At 47.1% G+C, this 16,615-nt stretch overlaps 1 protein-coding gene across 1 annotated transcript; it reads right to left on the bottom strand.

The window, feature by feature from the left end:
• On the bottom strand, positions 1 to 7,135 carry SNU13 (small nuclear ribonucleoprotein 13). Its single transcript, XM_006098517.3, has 3 exons — positions 6,989 to 7,135; positions 2,181 to 2,301; positions 1 to 1,249 (listed from the first exon to the last, which is right to left on the bottom strand). The coding sequence occupies exons 1-3, from the start codon at positions 6,989 to 6,991 to the stop codon at positions 987 to 989; spliced, it is 387 nt and encodes a 128-aa protein (XP_006098579.1). The 5' UTR covers positions 6,992 to 7,135; the 3' UTR covers positions 1 to 986.
• Between the last annotated feature and the right edge of the window lie 9,480 nt (positions 7,136 to 16,615).

The following is a 16,615-nucleotide window of genomic DNA, read 5'->3' as shown; positions in this document are numbered from 1 at the left end:
TTGTAGTATGAATATATTTCTTTACTAGGACTCTCACAACAATGATACATTAGCAGTCCTTCTGATGTGATCAAGAACACATACATCTGACCCACATCGTAGCAGGACAGGAAATGGGTAAAGGCTCTCAGAGCTGATACCAAGTGTCCACTGAAGAAATCTATTCACCAGAAAGGATGTTTCCTTGGACTCCATCACCTCTGTTGTAGCTTCGTCTCCAAGACTTGCCCAGAATCCTTCAGTCCAGCACCAGTTGACTCTTTCTCTTGCCACTCGACTCCTTAAAGACCTAGGTCAACTGCTCCATGCCTCACTAGCCTAGGCCACTTTTGGAATCCTGCAGCACACATCTTTGGTATGCTGCTGTCCTCCACCCTCAGGGGCACAATTGGGAGGCTTTTGTTTTTTTTTTCTTGGGGGGGCGGGGAAGGACATATATTACCAAAAGGAAACGGTAGGGGTACATTAATAAATGACACTTGGGCATACAACTACCAACCTCACAGGATACATGCTTCTTCCTCAAATGACGCAGAATACCCGAGAGCAAAGGAACCCCTGGATCACGTATGGGATGATTCTGTATGCCAGGCACAAGGGAGATGAAGTGGGTGGTGTCTACTTCACCATGCCCTGTACACAAAAGGGAGTTAGTGCCTCAAAGCTGGAACCGGATCTCTCTACTCTGGCTCTTTCCTGCCTTTGAATGGTGTCACGACTCTGCTTCTACCTGTTCTGGGCTTAGTTCATTTTTCAAAAGGGAGGAAAGATGGCGGAGGAAAAGTGGAAGAGGAGGTTTAGGGGTGGGTGGGTGTGGGGATGATAATCTATAGGACAAAACAAAAATAATTCAAAAATATAAAAAGATTTACTACGACAATATTTTATAACAATAGAAGGTAGCTGGAAATCCTACATGGTAACACAGACAATATGATACACAACCGAGGGGGAGGAGGCAAGAGAGCGTGGCAGAGGCCACCGGTTTAGACTAAGAGCCTTTCAATGGACTGCTGAATGGACTGGATCTGCTGCTTCAGCTGGGAGCCTTCTTTGATGGTGACAGAACAGGCGATGACAGGCCTGGAGACCCCGCAGGCCCGCCCCAGCGCCTGCTTGGAGCGCACAAACACGTAGGGCACATTCTTGTCCTCACACAGCAGCGGGAGGTGCAGGATGATCTCCAGGGGCTCTGCGTCTGCAGCCATCACAATGAACTCAGAGATGCCTCTGTTAAGGGTTTTGGTGGCTGTGGAGAGAAGGACATGCGGCCAATAGGTGATGGGGGGTTTGGGCAGGGAAGCCACAACAAAGCAATTTCCAAGGAAAAGAAACACATGCAAGAAAACTGGGCAAAACTCTCACACATAAGCAAGTCTCTGCCCTGTAGTGGCCTTGGGAAGGGACAAGGGATTTAAGTGCCAGTTGGTTATCCTCAGTGCCTTCCTCAAACCCATCCGTTCTGTCAGAGCACATCCTGAATCAGTCCACTTCTCTCCTCTCCTCTGTACCACATGTCCAAGTCACCGCCATCTCTTGCCTGGTTGATGGGAACAGCTTTCACACAAGCCCCGCCAGAATGAAGCAGAGTATGCAGCACTTCTCAGACTCTGATCTGTGACAGTTTTACCATCTCAACCTGCCACAATCAGTACTTCTGACAAGCTCACATGCAACTCACCCAGGAAGCACACCACCACACGGCATCGTTAAATGCTTATTCCTGATAGTTTATCTCTGTGGCCCAGCGCTAGCACACGGACCACACTCTGCATTAATGCTCACGTACTAAACAAGGGCACAGGCTCTAGAGCAGTGGTTCTCAGCCTTCTGGCCCTTTAAATACAGTTCCTCATGTTGTGACCCAACCATAACATTATTTTCGTTGCTACTTCATAACTGTACTGTTGCTACTGTTATGAATCGTCATGTAAATATCTGATATGCAGGATGGTCTTAGGCGACCCCTGTGAAAGGGTCGTTCGACCGCCAAAGGGGTCGCGACCCACAGGTTGAGAACCACTGCTTTAGTATCTAATGTAAAAATGCTGTTCTTAGGTCCTTGCACTGGTCCCAACCAAGAGTACCCAGCCCTCTTTCTGTATTGGAAACCTAGACCAGGGACTCCTGACAGAATTAGGTGCCTTCAACAGCCCTCTGGAACACGCTGGCTGCCTTACCCTCATTGGCTCCTTTTCGAAGCTGCTTGTAGTTACATGACTGCTGAACGAGGTCCAATAGTTTTTTGGTGAGGTGGGCATCTGCGAGAGGGTAGGCCTTCGGATTGACATCAGCCTCAGTCTATGGGGGTGAAATCAAAGCATCAGTGAAAATGAACCACAAGCTGTTCCAGACCAGTCACAAAATAATCGACCACTGAGACACAACGGTCAGCTTCCCTGCTTCCTCACCCCCAAACACACTTATAAATGACACTAGAGCCACACTGCCCAGTTATTCTAAGTTAGGAGCACACTCCGAACTAGGACTTAAACAAAAAGTTAATTACATAATCCAAAAATGTATACTAAAGGTCATATACTTTTAAACTTGCCTCTCTTTAGCTTAATGCTTGGTAATAACCCACAGCAAATGGATTATAAATGGGCTCCCATGGCTCAGTTTCAATGAGTCACACGGGGGTAATCTTTAAATTTAGATTTTGTACTCCATACTATACTAAGTTTACTGAATCAAAATTAAGGTATAATTGCCCATCCAGTGTGGCTCATTGGGTTAAGCGTCATCCCATGCATACAGAAGTCACTGGTTTGATTCCCAGTCAGGGCACATGCCCAGGTTGAAGGCTCAATCCCCAGTAGGGGGTGTGCAGAAGGCAGCAGATCGATGATTCTCTCATCATTGATGTTTCCATCGCCCTCTCCCTTCCTCTCTGAAATCAATAAAAAAATATATTTAAAAAAAGACTTTGATTCTAATACTAGATATTTTAATATTAAGAAATTACTCCCTGCCCTAACCAGTTTGGCTCAGCGGATAGAGCGTCGGCCTGTGGACTGAAGGGTCCCAGGTTTGATTCTGGTCAAGGGCATGTACCTTGGTTTCCGGCACATCCCCAGTAGGGGGTGTGCAGGAGGCAGCTGATTGATGTTTCTCTCTCATCGATGTTTTTAACTCTCTATCCCTCTCCCTTCCTCGCTATAAAAAATCAATTATATATATATATATATATATATATATATATATACACACATACATATACACACACACATATATATAAAGAAATTACTCCATTCCTCCCATCTCATTCCCACCTGACCAGTTTAACCATTTTCATTAATTTCTCATTTGTTTTCCCTGTGATTCTTTTTATAAATATATTTATATTATATATACAATCCAAATGCAGCCCAACATCACTGTCTCATGCATCCAGCTGTCTGCCAATGGAAGTCTGGTCCAACCCTGGGTCTGGGGACTGAACCTTGGCAGGCCACATGCAGCACCACCGGTTGTAGGCAGTGACTTGTGGGAACACTCACAATTCCATCTGGTGATCTTTTGAGACTGAAATGACCCACCCCTGGAAGGAGCAGGAAGTGATATTAAGGGCCAGATTTTACCAAGACACCTAGTCCTTAACACAGTGGTTCTCAACCTTCCTAATGCCGAGACCCTTTAATACAGTTCCTCATGTTGCGGTGACCCCCAACCATAAAATTATTTTCATTGCTACTTCATAACTGTAATTTTGCTACTGTTAAGAATCATAATGTAAATATCTGATATGCAGGATGTATTTAGGCGACCCCTGTGAAAGGGTCGTTCGACCCCCAAAGGCTTAACACATGATCCCTGGGTGATGAGCAATTAAATTAGGTGAGGGCTGAAGGAGTTACCTGAAGTAGTGGGTAAGAAAGACTATTATCTGTCTGCTCTTCTCCATACATTTTAGAATTAGCTTTTCAAGGTCCACAAAAAAGCCTGCTGGGACAATGTCTGATTTGTAGATTTGATATAATAATCCCAGTAAAACAACTTTAGGATGCAGAATCTGTCAATCCCATTCATATTAGTGCCTTTAAGTAAAGTTTTATTATTCTCCAAAAGCCTTATTATCTTTTATACTTATTCCTAGATACTTCAAATTAAGAAAATTCACTGTATTTCTTAGTGTGCTAAGAGTTTCTCCTTTAATACATAAATTGGTGTTGAATTCTATCAGATTTTCTGTACTGACTCAGGTGAATAAGATTTTTCTTCTTTAATCTTTACAGTTTTTCTAATGTTAAACCAATTTTGCATTCTTGAGATAAAAACAACTTAAGATTTTATTTTAGATCTACTAGCTAATGAACATAGTTTCTTTGAGGGATAATAAAAATGCTCTAAAATTCAATAAATCGATGGTCACACAACTCTGTAAATATATGAATCCACTGAATTATATACACTTTAATGAAGTTACCTTTATGGCATGTAAATTATCTCAATAAAGCTATTTAATAAACTAGGTCTAGAGATTCTTCAAGGTTAAAAAAATTTTATGTTAGGCCCTGGCCAGGTAGCTCAGTTGATTATTGAGTGTTATCTCCATACACCAAGATTGCAGTTTCAATCTCCAGTTAGGGGACATACAAGAATCAACTAATGAATGTATAGATAAGTGGAACAAATTGATGTCTCTCTCTTTCCCTTCCCCCTCTCTAAAATCAATAAATAAAAATATTTTGACTTCAGAGAGGAAGGGTGAGGGAGAGAAACATCAAAGATGACAATCATTAATCTGCTGCCTCCTGCATACCCCACACTGGGAATGAGCCTACAACTCGGGCATGTGCCCTGACCGGGAATCAAACCATGACCTCCTGGTTCAAAGATCTGTGCTCAACCACTGAGCCACGCTGGCCAGGCTTGTTCTTTACCTACTTTCTTAGTTCTTTTTCCCCCCAACATTAGCATTTAAAAAAATTTATTGGTTTTTAAGGAAAGGGAGAGAGAAGCATCGATTTGTTGTTCCACTCATTTATGAATTCACTGGTTGATTCTGGTGAACAGAGATGACACTCTAACCAACAGAGCTACCCGGCCAGGGCTATATATTCTTTCCAAACACTTCGTTATTGATTCCTAATTTATTTGTGTTTTCATTGGGAGAATATGGTCTGTACTATCATCAATCTTTCAAAATTTGTTGAACTTGTTTTATGATCTAGGAAGTAGCTAATCTTCATAAATGTTCCGTGCTTGAAAAGTGCCTTTAATACTTGTCAGGTGCAATATTTACTACATTCACTATGATCACTAAACCAAGTTTACTTATAGTCTTGTTAAAATCCTCTATTTCCATACTGACGGTTTCACTTCATAATCTAACAATTATACACTTAACTGCTAAATGATTGCATATTTGTCTATTTCTTCTTGCAATGATATCATTTTCACATGTGTCTTGTATTTTTTGGCCACTCTCTATCTTTACAGGTCATTTCTTTCTGATGTTCATATAGGCTTCAGAACACTTTTTAAATTGGCATATCTTTTCCATTCTTTTACTTCAATCTGTCCTTCAACTGGAGCATTTAGTCTGTTTTTATATTTACTTTTATATTTAAGTATTGACTGTGTAAAGTAAGTAAACACTGAATTCAAATCTTCCTTCTTTTTGTGCCTCAGATCAGTCCCACATGTTTATTTTTTCTTTCTTTAGGTTAATTATTATTTTTTCTCCACTATTTTCCCCTGTATTAGTTTGGAGTGGTATATATTTTTTCTTTTGGTGCCTACCTGATAAAGGATATTTGTCAAAATTTAATTCTCAACAACAAACATCACCTCCTAAACAATAAAGGACCCAACACTTGAATTCCAATCACTCCTCAAAGTTACTTTTTAAAATGTCAGGTATTTCCATTGTGATTTCCAACAACCCATCTCTGGAAGTAAGTACTCTCAACTCTCAACAAACATCAAGTGCAAAAAAGGAGAGCCTGACCGCCCATCCAAGAGGAATCATCTGTCAACAATAGCAGAAGGTCAGCTCACCTTTAAAACCACACTACCGATGTTAGAAAAAGCAACAGCAATTTCTTGGTGTACTTATACATTCTTCCAAAAAAATGTTTAATCCTCACCGGAGCACATGCTTAGGGAGAGGCAAGGGGGTCGCGGGTGGCGGGGGTAGAAACATGGATGGGTTGCTTTCTGCACCGACAGGGGATCGAACCCGAAACCTTCTGGTGCACAGGACGACGCTCAACCAACTGAGCCACTCGGGCCGGGCCCCATCTTTTTATTTCTTGAAGGGTTAACCAAATGAATGAGATCACTAGCTAGCTTTAACCCTAGCTCCACCAGTTTGGCCTCCTGTACACCAGACAGCCCCAAACTGGAACCGCACGTGGGGCTACCAGGACCTCTGACCACAGCTTCGCAGGAGCCTTTATTTACTGCACCCCCAGCCGGGGCTCGGGGATCCTCCACATTCCCCGCCCCTAACGCCAAAGGCTCCCTAGGTCCCGGCACGTGTGCCTCGCGGCGAGCACTCGGCGCAGATCCTCTCCGGAGCATCAGCCCCGGGAAGTGGGGTGGGGGAGACGGATCTGAATCCAGGGAGTCCGCACCATCCTCTAGAGACCCTACTCCCCCAAACAGAAAAGATGGAGCCAAGTTTTCTCACCCAACTTTCTCCTCTCTCCCACGTGGGCTGGTCTCTTTCTCCCAGGTCGGACCATGCCCGCCCCGCTCACCAGAGGCCGTCGGCAGCGCGCACAGACGGCTGCACCCCGATCGCAACGGTTGGGACCCTAAGGCTTTCGGGGCTCTGACCTCCGGCGGGGCTGCTGGGACCGCACGGCCGCCCGGAGTTCAGACTCGGGGCCGGACGGCCGGGCTACGCAACTCCCCGACTCCGGTCCCGCCCGGCCTGGCGCCGAAGCCTGGCGCGTTGTAAGCCCCTGCAGGGCCGTGAGCGGCCCGAACCCCGGGTCGCCCGCCGCCCGGCCCTTCCGCCCGCGCACGCACTCACCATCGCTGCGGTTCCGCGGGCTCGCCTCCCCTCAAGACGCGCCGCCGACGGACGTCAGAGAAGGAGCGCTCAATCCACCGCAAAGCCTCACGGAAGTAGTGGAAATGGCCGCGCGTGCGGCAGGAAGCGGAAGTGATGTCACTGAAAGTGGGCGGGCCTCGCCCGCTCAAGAGCCGGAGGAAAGGGGTGCGTGGAATGGCTTCACTCAGTCCTGGGCTTGGGCCTCATTTTGCTGTTTCTGTTGTTGTTGTTGTTGTTTTTACCATCATTCTACATTACAGGCAAAAACAAGTTAAACCTTAAAAAAAATACACCAAAACAAAGAGTTTCAATGGTGACATTATTCCATTGCCGGCTTATGTTTCAGCACATTCTTGTGTTTAAAATCATCTTTTTGACTCATCACCGGAGAGGGAAAGGAATGGGGATAATGATAAGTAATCCTAAATGTTTTTCTTCATGTTCAGCTATCCGGGTTAAGATTTCTGAAAGGGTGTGGGATCCACCAGAAATGGAATCAATTGAGTAGGGAATTCAGGAAGGAGCAGGTTTGGAGGTGGGGGGTGAGTTTCTGTCAGGTTGAGTTTGGAGATGTCCTAGGACAGCCATGTTCTTCTGCCCAGCATACTGTTCTTTTCTCTATGCTTCTCCGACTCTCCGTTATTTAAGGCTAGACTCACGCCTCCCCACTTCCAGTAGGTCCTGTCTGATGCTTTTGGCCCTTACTCATCTCTCTCCAACATGATGTCAGGCATATCTTAGGACCATTAAGGACTCGTTCCAGTTAATTCCTTTGGAAACCTAGAAGTAGAGGACTGGCAGGACCCTTAGGAACCATACAGCCCAGCCCCTTCATTTTACAGACACTGAGGCCCAGAGAGGGGAAGCTGCTTACCCACCATCGCAGAGTGAGGCAGTGGCAGAGCCAAACTGGACCTTGGCATTTTGGGCTCTTAGCCTGGGTTAGTTTCACCAAATCTAATTGCCCTGCTTGAGATGAGCTGTGGCCTTGGACAACAGATGGGTTTGAACTGGCTCCAGGACTGAGCATTTATTACATCAAAAATCCCTCCAGCAAACTTCACCTCATGCAAATCATATATGACTGTCAAAGAACAAAATTTGTCTCCAAATTAAGAAATGTCTATTGATGGCTCCTCTTTAAGTGCAGGACCTGTGATGCAGACTCTGCTCTTCACCTCTCTTGGATCCTGTTTCCTGTTATCATATTAATTGGACCTACCACCCACCACTGCTGGGGGAATGAAACCTTATTATTCCAGTTTAATAGATGTGTTTTTATCATTTGCTTTTTTATGTCTTTTATAACAATTTCTGCTTGTTATTTGGCCTACCTGGCATCTTGGGCCATCATATTCCAGATCTGATAGGGACTTGATGTTTTCATGACCAAGAGTAATAAGACCGTACATTTTACCTAATTAATCAGTTTCCCAACTATATAATTACTCAATTTCCATGTTCTCTCAGAACTAGCCCACCCTTTTGTATCTTGCTGTTTCCCTCACTAGTAAGTGAATAAATATTGACATATGATCAGGATCAACTTGCCTTAGGAATTTGTCTTTTACCACACTTCTGTCCTTAAAAACCTAAATCCTTGCCATGGCTTATTAGACCCCTCTTTAGTACTCTGCCTCATCTGCATGTTATAGCCCCATCTACCTTCATTTTTTTCTTTTTCTTTTTTAAAAATATATTTTTATTGATTTCAGAGTGGAAAGGAGAGGGAGAGAGAGAGATAGAAACATCAATGAGAGAGAATCATTAACCAGTTGCCTCCTCCAATGCCCCACACTGGGGATTGAGCCAGCAATCTGGGCATATGCCCCGACCGGAAATTGAACAGTGACACACTGGTTCATAGGTTGATGCTCAACCACTGAGCCATGCTGCTGGGCCTCACCTTCGTTTTCTACCCTGAGCACACCCAATACCTCCATCCCCTTTCATCACCCTCTGTTGGGAGTGATGTGCTCCACAATTCTGAGTAGCTAGGTCCTATTCACCATTTCTTCAGTGAAGCCTTCCTGATCACCCAGACCAGGTAATTTCCCCTATTAGGCGCACCCACAAGCCCCCTGTACTTGCCATTTGTACCACTCGTTGACCTCGTCTTTATTGTGTTCACTGTTCCAACCACGCAGAGCTCTATGAGAGCAGGATTTGTAGCTGCTTTGGACGCTGCGGCTATCTATCTTTTGGCACTACGCCTAGCCCAAAGGGAATGCTTGTTTCACTTAGGGACCTCTGGTAGCAAGCAAGCAAAAGGAATTTGGGAAAATATTCTGTGGTGCAGCCCAGAGGTTCAAGGGGAGCTGATTGTGAGAACAGGATCATCCTACAGTCTCACTCCACAGGCAATGTCCTCCAGCCAGAGACCACCAAGAACACACCTATAGCGGTATTACTCATTGCAACAAGGGAGAATGCACACCATGAAGAACGGTGGGACTTTTCAATAAGAGGGTGTGAGAAAAGACTTAATATAGGATTTGGGCTTGTGTCAGGTGATTTTAGGGGGTATTCAAGGAAGTGTCATTTGCTCTAGATTAGACACTGTCAGGAAGTAATCCTGTGGTGGGGCGTTATGATAAATTTTATCTACAAGGTGGAAGAAACGAACTGAGGCTAAAGCTGTAATTGAGAAAGTCACTCACTCATATTAGCCAGGATAAGAGGATGTTTGGTTATTTTTGCAGTTTCAACAATGCTCATGTTTTTGTCTACTAGTGTGTTCAGACATGATTAAAGAGTGGTCTTTTTTTGGTCTTGATTCTCACAGTTAGAGTGGCTTTGTCCAATATTGATGTTCTATGAAATTAGCAGGAAAACACCAAGGCCCAACTATGAGTATGAGGCTAGCTCCTAGCAACATCAAGGCCTAACTGGTAGAGCTGGGTCAGCTCCTAGCTGCCATGAGCTGCTTTTCTTTTTATCACCAGCTTCCTATGCCTACTTTGAATCTTTGTTCTTGATGTTTAGAGCCCTGGAGGAAAGAGCCCATTTGGCCAAAGTTAGGTCACTCCTCCACTCCTTGGCTGTCTTAGGTCTGTGAGAGAGTGACAGTATAAACTGGGGTGCCATTCAGCCAGGATACATTGAGTAGCATATTTGGTTTGTAAAATAGAGAAATACTTCCCAAATGGTTGATTAAATAGATGATTCCACTCTCCCAAGACCCCACAGGCCACTTACAACCCTGGTATTAAAGGGTTAAGGCCTGGCCCATTTTGATTGGCTGATATCCCTGTCTGCTCTGTTACTTAATAATTTGAATATAATCTTTAGGTGAAAGACAGTAGCATTTATTCAGGGTAGCATCTCCCATCCACACTGATCCTGAGATGGGAAAAGTAATTTGGGGTGGTGAAACAAGAGTATATATGTTTAATACAGTGTTCATTAAATGTTTGATATTGGATAGACATGGACAAATGTATAAAAGTATCTAATAGGAAGACAGAAATAAGCAGACTACAGGTTACATCACCCATCATCCATGGGGGAACTTATCTCTTCCTTCAAAGGACAAATTCTTCTTCCTCTTAATTCCTGTGGGCAGTTCCCCAGCGCTGCCCTTACCTGCACTGGACTCAGTCATGTTAGGTAGCTCGTGTGCCGGGCTCAGCAGCTGGAGCTGAACTGGAGCATCAGGCTCCTTTGTGAGGTGTCCTCAGTGACAGAGGTGCTGTGAGGCAGGGGTACCCCACCCCAACCTGGCTGGGATAGCCACACCAGTCCTGCCCTTCAGCTCCCTGATGCCACCTGCCTGACCTAAGCTTTTCATGCTGTTGCCACTGCTGGGCGCCTGTGCGGTGGTGGGGCCATTCCAGGGCCCTGAGTGAGAGCCAGTGAGGGGCCTGCTCTCTGGGGATCAGAGCTGCAGGGACCCTCGGGGATGCGGCAACCTGCTTGCCCTCTGCCTCTTTGTGATCTAGCAGGTGCGGCACCATTGGCACCAGATCATCAGGACACCCCCCAGCATGAGGAATGTCATCAAGGTGAGGGGTCCCACGTACCTCCTTCCCTCAGTCATTTGTCACCAAAACCCTGTCCTACGGCTTGTGTACAGAATCATACTGGGGAACTCAGTCTGGTCAGGGAGCACGTCCTCCTGCCCCACGCCCAGTGGTCATCCTGGGCTGCTCTCTTCCTCACTCCACATACCCAATCCATCTACAGGTCCCACGGCTCCACTTGCATCCCGCATCTCCAGTCGGATCACTCCTCAGAACCGCACCACACCTTCCTGGTCAAAGTTCCCTTGTGTCTCACCTGGACTTTCCCACCACTTCTCTCACTCAGCCACCGTCAGGGCTCCACGCAGCCAACAGAGCAGAATGACCTTCTTTCTCTTTCTTTTAAAAATTTAATCTAAGGAAAATGTACACACACAGACTCTCAGTGTATATAGGTCAAGGAATGTTCACAAACTGAACACATGCATGTGCAGCACCCAGGTTAAGAAACGGACCATTACCAGCAGCCCAGAAGCCTGCAGTCACAAGTCTGCTGATTTCTAATAGCACAGACTATTGTGGAATCATACAATAAGTTTTCTTTTGCACCCAGTTTATGCCTAACATTGTGCTTAGGAGCTAGAACACACTTTTACAAACAGATTGTAGCACTTTGCCACTCAAAACCCAGTAATGGCTCTTTTTAAAAAATATATATATATATTATTGATTTTAGAGAGGAAGAGAGAGAGAGATAGATAGAAACATCAATGATGAGAATCACTGATCAGCTGCCTCCTGCACGCCCCCTACTGGGGATCGAGCCCGCAACCCAGGCATGTGCCCTTGGCCGGAATCGAACCTGGGACCCTTCAGTCCGCAGGCTGACGCTCTAACCACTGAGCAAAACCAGCTAGGGCCCCAGTAATGACTCTTAAGGACACACTCCCCATCAAACTCAGGATAAAATCCAAACTCCTCACCCTAACTCCAAGGACAGCATGATCTGTCCCTCCATTTCTCTCTGACACCATCTCCCAGCATTTCCCTCGTTACCCATTCCATTCTGGCCACAGGGCTTCCTTGCTGTTCTTGTGCACGTGACCTGGTTCTGTCTTCAGGGCCTTTGCACTAGTATCTCCTGTGCCTACAATGCTCTCTCTTCAGATGTTACTTGGTTTGCTTCTCACTTCCCTTTGGTCTCTAGTCAAATGCCACCACCTCTGAGAGACTGTCTGTGACTGTCCGTCTAATGGAGCTAGCCCTGCTCCCTTAATGCTTTTGTTTCCATCAGAACACTTTTCCACAGCTAACATTACGCTGCATACTTGGCTATTGTCTCTCCATGTCTAGAGATAGCTCCCAGCAGGGACTTTGTTTTGTCCATGCTGGTACCCCCACCATCTACTCTAGAATACTGCGTGGCCTGGAGTAAACGTTTTATCTTTTATGAATGAATGACTACTGTTTGCCCTAAGGGAAATGACTCCCCCTTTCCTGAGCGCCCGCATCTTCGTCGGGATAAAGGGGATCGCAATTCTGATCTGTGAGGATTAGACGAGAGAATGTGTGCACGCATTTTGCTTCTCTGTTCTCGCCTGCAGGTACCACCACAGAAGTGGACAGTGCCCTCCATGAGACATGACACTTGTTTGGGCCCGACGCCTAAATTCTTCAGTTCTGGCAAGTTCAGGGCCCTGGATGCTCATGTTCAACAATGGGCACAAAAGAAGAGATGGGAATACTGGAGGAGCCTCCGGGCATCAGGGGCGCAATACCTGCTTTCTTGGCAGCACCCATGTCAGTGTCCACGTTGGGATTCCCATGCCCCTTCTGAGACCAACTTTTGTACCACCTGCTTTTCAAGCACCTGCATGCTCCCTCAGGACAGTTCTTGGGGTATATGGCAGGTACCCTGGTGTCTCAGTGATGAGCACCCTCACCTGACCCACAAGCCACTGCTCCCTGACCTGGACATGTATCATCAAAGGATGGAGCAACCGCCGGTCCACTCCCAGGTAGAGTCATTGCCATTAGATCCTATTGTCAGCATGGGGTCCCATTCCACCACCAGCACTTTAACCACTGTTCTCCCTTCATCTCAGAGGCTGCAGTTCTGCTCTGGAGAATTCCTGCCTTTTCCTTTCAACCATCAAGTGGGACTACCCACCTGGAAGTCCTGGGACTGTCCACAAGAGGCCTGGACACCAGGGAGTGAAAACCCAATACTAAGCAGAGAGGATATAGGAGAGACCCAGGCTCCAGAGTGGGCAAAACAGAGAGAGAGCAGCCAGGAGGATGCCGCGGAGATGGAGGCATCTGGAAGACAACTCCCAATAAACTTTGGGATGAAGAACAATGCAGAGACTAAGGTCCTGGAGTGGACAAGCCAGAGACCAGCGATAAGTAAAACTTGTGGAGAGAACCTGACGGCAGGGTGGGAGAACTGGGACCACATGGGAGTTGAGAATAGAGCCCAAACTCAGGAGCCAGGGAAGAGAAACCAGAGGGAGGCTAGAGGTGAGATTCTTCCTGAAAGCCAGGCACATAAAGCAGAGAACCAGGAAGAGTCAAGATATAAAATTAATGCAGAGACCCAGACCCAAGGACCGGGGAATCAGGGCCAGACTGGAAGTGAAGATGGTGAGGAGTTCCAGGTGCCACAGAGAGGAAAACAAGACCAGATTAGAGGTGATACTGGTACAGAAATTCAGGCAGAAGAGAGGAGAAACAAGGACCAGGTTGGAGTTAAGAATGTTGTGCAAACCCAAATATATGGGAGGGAGAACCTGGGAGAAGTAAAACAAGAAAATGGAGTAGCGCTCCAGGCACTGGGGTGGGGAGAACAGGAGTGTGTTGAAAGTGAGTGTGTTACAGAAATCCAGACACCAGGGTGGGAAAAGCAGGATCAGGGTAAAAGTGAGAAAGCTGGGGGAGAGATCCAGAAACAACTAAGACATAAATTGCAAGTGGGGTGGAGTGAGCAAGCCCTGAGAAGAAGCAAGGCTGCTGGGGAAACCCAGACATCTAAAAAGAAGAACCTCAGGGAGATAAGAGGGGAGGACTGGGTTGTGATCCAGATAGCATTGTGGGAAAACCAGAAACCAGTGGCAAGTGAAGTTGACAGAGAATTTGAGATACCATATTGGGGGAATCAGGGCCAGATTGGAGCTGAACGTAGAATAGAAATGCAGGCACCAAAGAAGGGAGACCAGAGAAAGGACAGAGAGGAGGATGGCATACATACCCTGGCACCTGAGGTAGAGAACCAGGGACAGATAAGAGATGAAACTCATGTAGACACCCATCCACCAGACAGGAGGAACCAAGAGCAATTTGGAGATGAGACTAGTATAGACATTCAGTTGCCAGAGATGCAAAACATGAGAAGGGTTAAAGGTGAAGATAATAAAAAGACCCAGGAACTTGGGGAAGAAAACCAAGGTCAGTTATGCAATGAAATTAATGGAAAATTTCACACACCAAAATGGAAGAATCAGGAACACATTAAAAGCAAGGATGCTGCAAAAACCCAGGCATCTGATGCACAGAACTGGGGAGAATTAACAAATAATATTGATGGAGAAACTCATTCAGCAGAATGGATGAAAGAGGAGCAAGCTGGAGGTGAGAATGGCACAGAAATTCAAACCCTAGAGAAGAGAAACCAAAGAGAACCTGGAGGTGTAGAGACCCAGAGACCTGAAAGAGAGAACTTGGAACAGTTAGATCAGGACATTGGAGAGAACCAGTCACCAGGGAAGAGGAACTGGGAGCAGAGTGGAGGAAAGAATGATGCAAAAAATCAGACATTGGAGAAGAGAAACCAGAGAGAGGTTGGAAGCAAAGATGGTAGAAAGATCCAGAGACTTAGAGGCATGAACCTGAGACGGTTAAAAAGTAAAGTTAATGGAAAGACCTGCCCATCAGAGTGGGAGCACCAGGAGCAGATTGGAGAGGAGAATGGTGCAGAAATGCAAATACAAGGAAAAAGAAACCTGAGAGAGACCACAGGTGGTGATGGCAGAGAGACCCAGACACAGTTAAGAAGTCATATTGATGGGAAGATCCAGATACAAGGGGAAGAGAACAAGAAAAGGGGTAGAGATGAGGATGCTGCAGAAATCTGGGATGGAGGGAGCCAGAGAAAGTACAGAGCTGAGGATGCTGGAGAACCTGGAGTTCCAAGGGGAGGAATCAAGGACCAGGTCAGAGAACGGGATGCTGCTAAAGGCAATCCCCGAGTTGACTGTTCTGGGGATGAGGGGCTCCTCATCCTCACTGGCTCTGGGTATGGGGCCCTGGACCAGGAACAAGTAGTGGCCTCTGTTACCTGTCCTGAGATGAAGCCTCTAGCACACCAGGCTGAACTCTTCTTGCTCTCCAGTGGGGAGGGAAAGCATTTGGCCAGCCAGAACATGGCCCCTGCCAGAGTGGACATCAGTCCAGCCTTCCTGCAGGCCCCGTCTAAACCCCCGAGAAGCCGACAAAGGGACAAAAGAGTGGATGCAAGTCTGGCTTGGCAGCTCCAGAACCCACAGTCCCTGGCTGTTTCCCTGAACTTGCTTTCTTCCTACCCCTCTGACTCATGTGGCCAAGCCCCCCAAGATGCCATAGCTCTGGTGGGTGTTCCTATTGCCCTCACTGTCCTTCCCAAGTGGCCAGTCCTCAGGAAGAGCCAGCAACTACTCCTGGAGGCCCTCATGCTGCGGAGGATTGAACACCTGAAGTGGGGCCTCCCCCAGCGGATCCTGGAGTCCCATTTGCTCTTTAACTCGTTAGATCCCTGCCTACTGCCCTTTCCGGGGGTGCAGCTTCCTGGATTACACACAGCCTGTGAGCTCCAACAGCAGCAGGAAAGGCTTTGTGAGGCTCAGGGGTCCAGGCCAGGCCTTAAGTCCTCCGAGAAGTCCCAGAGGGTTCAACCCCCAGCAAGAAAAAGCTCAAATCTTTCCTCACAGGCCAGCGCTCTGGAGAAGTGTGGGCCACAGGGATCAGAGCCCGAGGGCATTTCCATCCATCTCCCCAACCCTTTGACAATCAGGCCACCAGGGGGCTCTACAGAAAGACAGGCTGTCCAGGAAGAGGCTCCTCCTAGCGCCGAGCTTCCTGCTCCCAGGAACCCTAGGCCCGCAGCAGAGTCTAGGAACTGGACTGGCCAGGAAAGTGTTGGAGATCCTTCCAGTGAGAAAATGGTCAGGCCAGGAGTCTCCCAGATGTCAGAGAGGGCTCCCAGCAGAGTGGGAACCTCATACTCCAGGGCAGGCCATGAGCACCGGCAGAAGGAGAGCGAGTCCCAGGAGGCCTCTAAGCACCCCAGTCTCCAATGTCAGCAGCCCACACGCCAGAGGAGAGAAAGCCTGGAGGGCAGAGGGGCTGAGCTGCAGTCTTCCCCCTGCTCCAAAGACACCTCCAGCTTCAAGGGGAGTCTCCGCTCTGCCACAAGGAGCCTGAGCATAAACTGTCTCAACGAGACATCCTGGGCCCCACAGCTGGCCAAGCCCCAGCACTCAGCCCCCAACCTGAACCTGAGGGGTTCTGATCCTCCCCTGCTCCCCAAAGTGGGTGACCCACATGGAAGGGAGAACAGCATCGGGGTCCACACTTCTTCAAAGAGGGACCTTCAGCCACCAGGTCACTGTTG

The sequence above is a fragment of the Myotis lucifugus genome, unplaced genomic scaffold (assembly GCF_000147115.1).
Source record: "Myotis lucifugus unplaced genomic scaffold, Myoluc2.0 scaffold_239, whole genome shotgun sequence".
Classification (NCBI taxonomy): Eukaryota; Metazoa; Chordata; class Mammalia; order Chiroptera; family Vespertilionidae; genus Myotis; species Myotis lucifugus.
Note: the sequence above shows the minus strand (reverse complement) of the source record. Positions and strands in the feature narration are given on the sequence as shown.

Coding starts and splice junctions, on each gene's coding strand:
- SNU13 (XM_006098517.3), bottom strand. Junction 1,250..2,180: donor TCGAAAAGGAGCCAATGAGG/GTAAGGCAGCCA, acceptor TTCTCTCCACAG/CCACCAAAACCCTTAACAGA.